We start from the raw sequence: 9,401 nt of genomic DNA, 5'->3' as shown, positions 1-9,401 counted from the left end.
GTCTCAGCTGCTCAGTGAACCTAAACAAACAGATGAACTTGAGGAATTAACTAGCACTATGAGCACCATTCTCTCTGGATCATTGGATATTGTTGCACCCATTAGATTAAGAAAGGTCAGAGAGAAAAGTAAAGCACCATGGTACAACAATACTACGCATGTTCTAAAGAGAGAAACCCGTAATTTAGAGCGTAAATGGAAAAAAACTAACTTAGAGGTCTTTAGAATCGCATGGAAAGACAGTATGTCACGTTACAAAAAGGCCCTAAAAGAGGCCAGGGCTGAGCATCTCCGCAAACTAATAGAAAACAACCAAAACAATCCTAGGTTCTTATTTAACACTGTGGCTAGACTAACAAATAAACAGATGTCTCCTGAACAAAATATTCCGTTCCAGTTAAGTAGTAATGATTTCATGAAGTTCTTCACTGAGAAAATAGAAAACATCAGAACCACAATTGTAAACGTTCAATCCTCAATTGCGTCTTATAATTCAGCCTCAATTATCACCCCGCAAGAACAATTACAATGCTTTACAACTATAGAACAAAAAGAGTTAAATAAACTTATCACTTCATCTAAAACAACAACATGTTTACTAGATCCTATACCAACTAAACTTTTGAAAGAAGTGTTACCTATAGTGGAGGAGCCTCTCCTCAATATTATTAACTCATCTTTATCTTTAGGTCATGTTCCAAGAACATTTAAACTGGCAGTTATAAAACCTCTCATTAAGAAACCACAATTAGATCCACATAATCTAGCAAATTATAGACCCATTTCAAATCTACCTTTTATGTCTAAAATACTAGAAAAAGCTGTGTCCGCTCAACTGGGCTCTTTCTTGCAAGAAAATGACATCTATGAAAAGTTTCAGTCTGGATTCAGGCCGCATCATAGCACTGAAACTGCGCTCGTTAAAATCACAAATGATTTACTTTTATCTTCTGACCAAGGCTGTATCTCAATACTAGTTTTACTTGATCTTAGTGCTGCATTCGATACTATAGATCATACAATACTCTTAGATCGACTACAAAATTATACTGGTGTTCAAGGACAAGCACTAAGCTGGTTTAGATCGTATTTATCTGACCGCTACCATTTTGTTTATTTAAATGGAGAAAAATCGATCATAACTCCAGTAAACTATGGAGTGCCGCAGGGATCTGTGTTAGGCCCTTTATTATTCTCAATATATATGCTGCCACTTGGAAATATTATAAGGAAACATGGAATTAGTTTCCATTGTTATGCTGATGACACTCAAATCTATATTTCATCACGGCCGGATGAAAACGCTAAATTATCCAAATTGACAGAGTGTGTTAAAGATATAAAAGATTGGATGACGCGCAATTTTCTTTTATTAAATCCAGACAAGACAGAGGTACTAATCATCGGTTCAAAAAACCACCCACAAAACCTCTTACAATACAACTTTAACATCGTAGGATGTCCTGTTACTTCATCCTCTACAGTAAAAGACCTGGGTGTTATATTAGACTGCAACCTGTCTTTTGAAAATCATATTTCATATGTTACAAGAACAGCCTTTTTCCACCTTAGAAACATTGCTAAGCTACGTAATATGCTATCTGTTTCTGATGCAGAAAAGTTAGTTCATGCATTCATGACCTCGAGACTAGATTACTGTAATGCTTTATTGGCTGGTTGTCCTGCATCCTTAATAAACAAGCTACAGTTAGTCCAAAATGCCGCCGCTAGAGTTCTAACTAGATCAAGAAAATATGATCATATAACTCCAATTTTATCATCACTACATTGGCTACCTATAAAGTTCCGTATTAATTACAAGGTATTGCTACTGACTTATAAAGCCCTAAACGGCTTAGCTCCAGTTTATTTAACGGATCTTCTATCGCCCTATAATCCATTGCGCTCTTTAAGGTCAGTAAATTCGAGGCTTTTGGTCATACCTAGGATATCCAGATCCACCAAAGGAGGGAGAGCATTTTCACATTTAGCTCCAAAACTCTGGAATAGCCTTCCTGATACTGTTCGTTGCTCAGACTCGCTCTCCCAGTTTAAAACTAGATTAAAGACGCATCTCTTCAGCCAGGCATTCATATAATACTTTTAATCTTACAGTTAAATCCGACCTCTAGTTCATAAACGCCAGAGGAGAACTGGCCCCCGACTGAGCCTGGGTTCTCCCAAGGTTTTTTTTTCTCCATTAGGTCCTGATGGAGTTTTTCGGTTCCTTGCCACTGTTGCCTTTGGCTTGCTCAGTTGGGGATATTTGGGAATATTTAATTTAATTAATCAATCAACGATACTATTGATCAGCATTACCAAACGTGGACGTTCCACTAGAAACAAACATTGATGTATTGTTTTATTACTGTGAAGCTGCTTTGATACAACCTATGTTGTGAAAAGCGCTATATAAATAAACTTGACTTGACTTGACTTGACACCTGCAGTGACCTTCCACACGCCACCGGCTCCAGGTGACACACACACACACACACACACACACACACACACACACACACACACACACCTGCAGTGACCTTCCACACGCCACCGGCTCCAGGTGACACACACACACACACACACACACACACACACACACCTGCAGTGACCTTCCACACGCCACCGGCTCCAGGTGACACACACACACACACACACACACACCTGCAGTGACCTTCCACACGCCACCGGCTCCAGGTGACACACACACACACACACACACACACACACACCTGCAGTGACCTTCCACACGCCACCGGCTCCAGGTGACACACACACACACACACACACACACACACACACACACACACACCTGCAGTGACCTTCCACACGCCACCGGCTCCAGGTGACACACACACACACACACACACACACACCTGCAGTGACCTTCCACACGCCACCGGCTCCAGGTGACACACACACACACACACACACACACACACACACCTGCAGTGACCTTCCACACGCCACCGGCTCCAGGTGACACACACACACACACACACACACACACACACACACACCCCTGCAGTGACCTTCCACACGCCACTGGCTCCAGGTGACACACACACACACACACACACACACACACACACACACACCTGCAGTGACCTTCCACACGCCACCGGCTCCAGGTGACACACACACACACACACACACACACACACACACACACACACACACACACACACACACCCCTGCAGTGACCTTCCACACGCCACTGGCTCCAGGTGACTCTCTCTCTCACACACACACACACACACACTCTCGAACTCGCACACACATTCAGTTATCACATGCTCCAGCTCAATGGATTTGATGTGAAATCTTACAGAAGTTGAGAATGCAACATTACACACTAACTAAAGTTAGAGAAGTGAAATCATAACCAACCCTTCACAGGCGTGATCTGTGGCGTCCGACACTCCACATGAGCCTAGCTGGGGGAATTTAATTTGTTTAAATTTATTTAGTTTTAGTGATGATACACATATTAATAGCTTTAACTTTTATTGCTTCAAAATGAAGCCGTAACTGGATCTGTCAGGATGTGATGCTAATGCTACACTAGTGTTAAGGTCAGGCTTAGCATTTATTATGATTGACATGACCAACAAAACCTTTAGAGTCGGCTGTAGGTCGGGTTAGTGCCGAACTGGTTTGGGGAAAAACATGTCCATCCCTAATGGATGTTATTAATATTATTCCTTCACCCTGCTGATGTTGATTAAATCTGTGTATGAAAGGCTAAATTAGTCGAATAGCCATTGATTGAGATCTGTGTGTCTGCTCTTCAGTGTTCGGGTTCCTGTTTAATGAGAAGTGTGTGTGTGTGTGTGTCTGCTCTTCAGTGTTCGGGTTCCTGTTTAATGAGAAGTGTGTGTGTGTGTGTGTCTGCTCTTCAGTGTTCGGGTTCCTGTTTAATGAGAAGTGTGTGTGTGTGTGTGTGTGTGTGTCTGCACTTCAGTGTTCGGGTTCCTGTTTAATGAGAAGTGTGTGTGTGTGTGTGTGTGTCTGCTCTTCAGTGTTCGGGTTCCTGTTTAATGAGAAGTGTGTGTGTGTGTGTGTGTGTCTGCACTTCAGTGTTCGGGTTCCTGTTTAATGAGAAGTGTGTGTGTGTGTCTGCTCTTCAGTGTTCGGGTTCCTGTTTAATGAGAAGTGTGTGTGTGTGTGTGTGTGTCTGCACTTCAGTGTTCGGGTTCCTGTTTAATGAGAAGTGTGTGTGTGTGTGTGTGTCTGCACTTCAGTGTTCGGGTTCCTGTTTAATGAGAAGTGTGTGTGTGTGTGTGTGTCTGCACTTCAGTGTTCGGGTTCCTGTTTAATGAGAAGTGTGGCTTCAGTGCGGAGCGGCTCACGCTGAGCAAGCGCCGGGACTCGGTGGAGAGCGTGGCGGGCCTGAGCTTCCTGCTGTCTGCGGAGCGGGTCCAGACCGGGAGCTATATATGCCTGGACTACATCATCGGGGACACGGGCATCTCTCACGGACGCCATTATTGGGCTTTCCGTGTGGATCCCGACTCCTACATGGTGAAGGTGGGAGTGGCGTCCGACTGCAAACTCTCCGAGTGGTTCCACAACCCTCGAGACTCCAGCAGCCCGAGGTGAGACTCGCCGCACTCCTCCAGCGAACACTTCTGCGCAGCGAGACCTACAGATCCCCCGGCTCAGCGACTCCATCCACACTACTGCGTTTTAGTTTAGAAACGGAGAATTAAAACGAATACGATCTCCGTCCACATTAAAACGACTGAAAACGCGGATCACGTGACCATTCACCAACACTGGGCATGCGCGTGCCGGTGTAAACCTAGAGACTTTCAAACATAGACTGTAAAAAATGCTTTCAAACATCAAAATGTCATTTATTAATATGTATTTGTGTCAAAATGACATATAAACATCTTTCCCTATTCTATTTTGCCTGGAAACGCTTCCAACACACTTGCGTGTCGCATGAAAAATAGGCGTCGGTTCTATTTCTAGCATGCGCGCGTTTACCGCACGAGCCGCGCCTGAGACACGGCAGCTTCTTACTGTAGGAAACTGTTCCAGCAGGTGGAGTTTACTGGTACTGAATATTACCTGTGTACTCCATGACTGATGACACCCAATCATAGAGCCGAGCGTGAGCCTCTGCGTCATCGTTTCTAAAGTCCTCCGTTTTGACCCGTCCACACTAAAACGAAAAACATGTCGGCAGCGTTTCTAAACTTCTCCGTTTTAGGTCTCCGTTTTTGCCGTTTTAGTGTGGACGGGAGGTGCAAACATAGCAAAAGGTCCCCGTTTTTAAACGAAAACGCAGTAGTGTGGACGGGGCCTCAGGGGAGTGTTCCCCGTACAGCGCCCTAACTCGCCGCTAACCCTAACTCGCCGCTAACCCTAACTCGCCGCTAACCCTAACTCGCCGCTAACCCTAACTCGCCGCTAACCCTAACTCGCCGCTAACCCTAACTCGCCGCTAACCCTAACTCGCCGCTAACCCTAACTCGCCGCTAACCCTAACTCGCCGCTAACCCTAACTCGCCGCTAACCCTAACTCGCCGCTAACCCTAACTCGCCGCTAACCCTAACTCGCCGCTAACCCTAACTCGCCGCTAACCCTAACTCGCCGCTAACCCTAACTCATTCCTGACATGTACCCTAACCCTAACATCAGTGATCACACCCTAACCCTAACGTCAGTGATCACACCCTAACCCTAACGTCAGTGATCACACCCTAACCCTAACGTCAGTGATCACACCCTAACCCTAACGTCAGTGATCACACCCTAACCCTATACATCAGTGATCACACCCTAACCCTAACGTCAGTGATCACACCCTAACCCTAACGTCAGTGATCACACCCTAACCCTAACGTCAGTGATCACACCCTAACCCTAACGTCAGTGATCACACCCTAACCCTATACATCAGTGATCACACCCTAACCCTATACATCAGTGATCACACCCTAACCCTAACGTCAGTGATCACACCCTAACCCTAACGTCAGTGATCACACCCTAACCCTAACGTCAGTGATCACACCCTAACCCTAACGTCAGTGATCACACCCTAACCCTAACGTCAGTGATCACACCCTAACCCTAACGTCAGTGATCACACCCTAACCCTAACGTCAGTGATCACACCCTAACCCTAACGTCAGTGATCACACCCTAACCCTAACGTCAGTGATCACACCCTAACCCTAACGTCAGTGATCACACCCTAACCCTAACGTCAGTGATCACACTGCTAACTTCTATAACAGGGTAAAATCTCATAAGCCTAGAGAAGTCATTCAACTCATGTGATGTTTAGGAGGAAAAATATTGATTAATACCTTGATTATAATCACTCATTACATATACATTGGATTCCAGAATCACCCCTTCAACGTAAATGACATTTGTATGTATTCTTCATAAAAGATATAGATTGTACTGAAAGTCCACATGTCATGCAAACCAGAAGCTCTATTTCCAGGCTCCGCAGGTCGAGAGCGTCGGTCCAGACTCTGCGATGCTGATTGCGAATGTTCTATAGAAATATGTTTTTGGGAAACACAGACTAGTTGAACTGCTGATAACGACAGAACTTGCAACCATAGTTGGCTAACGAAGCTTTAGGGAAACGCACCCCAGGGCTGTATCATGACATCGTCCTCATTATGATCACTGAATCTGTGACCGGCGAACACCTGCGGCGCGGAGACGCTACCGGCCTCTTCACTATCATAACTATCAGGTTTAGATACTCATTCTCATTCTCTGAGAATAGCTAGTCCAGCTGATGAACGATAAAAACAGTGACAGCCAATCAGAATCATCCTGCTTTTAAAGCGACAGACAACAAAACTTGTCGCTGGTGTAGTTATCGTTCTTGGTGCGAACAGGCCTTTACACACCATCCGTTTGCAGTTTTACATTCATCTTGTGTTTGTTTAGTAAGCAAAGCTGTTCCTGATTAGCGTTTGTCCAGGATCTGAGTGTGTGCAGTTTCTCCCACAGGTACGATCACGACAGCGGGCACGACAGCGGCAGCGAGGACGCGTGTTTCGAGGTGTCTCAGCCCTTCACCCTGCTGACGGTGGGCATGGGCCGCCTCTTCATCCCCAAGGCCTCGCTCGGCGCCGGCGCCGGGGACATGGGCCGGGTTCTGCCCGCACCGCCCCGGATCGGGGTCCTCCTGGACTACGACGCCGGCCGCGTGTTCTTCTACGACGGCGACAGCATGCGCTGCCTGTACGAGCGCGCGGTGGACTGCTCCGGCACCATGTTCCCTGCGTTCGGGCTCCTGGGCGGCGGCTCGGTCCATCTGGAGGAGTTCCTCACGGCCAAGCGCCTGTCCTACATGTGAGGGTCCGGTGTCTGTTAGTCCTGTAACTGTGTAGTGCTCCTCGCTCCTCATCCCGCAGTAACCGTACATCGTGGGTCGCTGTGCAATTATACAAGTGTATCTGGTCGAAGAGCCAATCCGATCTCGAGTGCCTTCAACGACATCAGCCGAGCGGAAGCTTCACACACACCATCAGGGTTCACACAGCGCACCTTAATACACCCAATATAATGCAAAGCCTCACAATGTCACTTTCTGAACCGTGTGCACTGACACTGTTGATCACTGACTGTCGTTTACACACAGTTAAAGGAGCTTTAGGTCAGGAATGACAAGCGATATGATTTGTACACAAGAATTCACTACTGAACACATGATTGTGCACTATTAGTTTTTATTGTAGCAGCACCTGCACACTTAGAAATGTTTAAAAGTAAATAAACACATCAGTCTGTCCTAGAACATCATGTGGATATGATTGTGCGCTAGAGTTTTTGTAATCCGGAGTGAAACGCATGAAACATCTTTATATAACTGTAGCCTCTGAATCAAAGCGGTGCTGACCACACGAGACACTCAAACACCTGAGATGTACTCACTGTATGCACTAACCCTGCCAAGGCAAGCGTCTTGACTGGACTAACATGGCCTTATTGAATAATCGCGGCCCGTGGCTTCACTGAGCAGATTAATGGCTATAAAGGGATTGGACTGACTCCTGTGGGATCTCTCCGTGCTCTTCTACCTCTGACTGGAGTTTGCTCTGCTAGTTTATCATGTAGTTGTGCTGCACAAGTCTTGTGATTTGATTCGTATTCTTCTGAAGAGGAACCGCCTGTTTACAGAGGATAAAAACATGTCGGAGAATTAGGGACGTCGTATTTCCTGATTAGTGTGTGATGTATGGATTATTTCCCTCTTTATCCTTGCTAATCAATTAATCAATGAGCGCGTATAAGGAGACTCGTCTTCTAAACACTTTAGACGGTTAGATGGAGCTTTTACATGTTTGTGATCATTTTAAAAAGTGTATGTATAAAGTCTGTGGTTTTTGGAGAAGGACTCGTGTGCCGTGTGTGTGATCTGATCTTTTATGAGTTCCACCATTTCTCTTTATTTTTGTTGTTGTTGTTGATAAATCTACATAATTTCATTTTCACGTTTTCACACGCTCACCATCAGAACGGTTTATTTTGTTGATGAGTTTATGCACCTGTACACTTGTTCCAGGTGTGTGTCGAGTCACAGAACGTGTGTGTGTGTGTTTTGAAAGCCTGTAACCAAATGTTTTGCCAGTTTGTTGTACATGTTAAACAGGGTCTGTAACCGGTACTGAGCGTGCGAGTCCTGCTGAAGTTCTCCAGTTAGCACTTTAAAGCATGTCAGCCACTGAGCTCGATGCAATATCATGTAGAACAGAGAGGTGGCGCTGTACGATGCTTTAAGTGTCTGTCTCTGTCACCTGCATCTGTGTGCTTTTATTATTAATGTACTGTGGGCTTTTGTATTAAATAAATGAACGTCCTTTTAGGATCTGTGTCAGTCCTGTTGTTTCCTTCACCCCAAAGAACTATTTCAATATCAGAAGTAGAAATGCTGTGAGTGAACAACATGTATATTTCATCACTTTCCCTGATGAATATAGTATGATGATGAAAATAAATAAATAAATAAATAAATAAATGAAAGTCTATAGTGCCTGAGGCTGTAGAAGAAATTAAATAAGTTGTCCAGGTTTTAAGAGACACAAGTGCAAATAAGATAGTTTTTTTAGTTGGTTTCATTTGGTCTCAAAGAAAAGCTAGCATTGTGTAAGGTTAGTATCTGCTAAGTACAGGTAAAGATCTTGATTAATGTAAAAGATTACTAGTCGACTCGCATTCTTTACATTAGGGATGACAATAAGATGAGTGTTCTTCATGCTTCTGAGACGGTGACATCACTGTTCCCCTATGGACCCGTTATATATATATACTGGACCTGTTATATATACTGGACCCGTTATATATACTGGACCTGTTATATATACTGGACCCGTTATATATATATACTGGACCTGTTATATATACTGGACCCGTT

At 44.8% G+C, this 9,401-nt stretch overlaps 1 protein-coding gene across 4 annotated transcripts in view; it reads left to right on the top strand.

Annotated features, from left to right (window-relative positions):
* The window catches only part of trim36 (tripartite motif containing 36), a 37,825-nt gene extending 28,974 nt beyond the window's left edge, over window positions 1-8,851 (top strand). For 2 of the 4 annotated variants that reach the window (XM_079896365.1, XM_079896367.1), the window contains exons 9-11: window positions 4,081-4,107; window positions 4,327-4,598; window positions 6,995-8,851. In XM_079896365.1, coding sequence (XP_079752491.1) covers window positions 4,081-4,107; window positions 4,327-4,598; window positions 6,995-7,369 — 674 coding nt within the window. In that variant the 3' untranslated portion in view covers window positions 7,370-8,851. Of the gene's footprint in view, window positions 1-4,080; window positions 4,108-4,300; window positions 4,599-6,994 lie in introns of all 4 variants that reach the window. The other 2 variants (XM_079896366.1, XM_079896368.1) reach the window with 1 other exon arrangement.
* The last annotated feature ends 550 nt before the right edge of the window (window positions 8,852-9,401 follow it).

This window comes from Squalius cephalus (assembly GCF_949319135.1).
Source record: "Squalius cephalus genome assembly, chromosome: 16".
Lineage (NCBI taxonomy): Eukaryota > Metazoa > Chordata > Actinopteri > Cypriniformes > Leuciscidae > Squalius > Squalius cephalus.
Note: the sequence above shows the minus strand (reverse complement) of the source record. Positions and strands in the feature narration are given on the sequence as shown.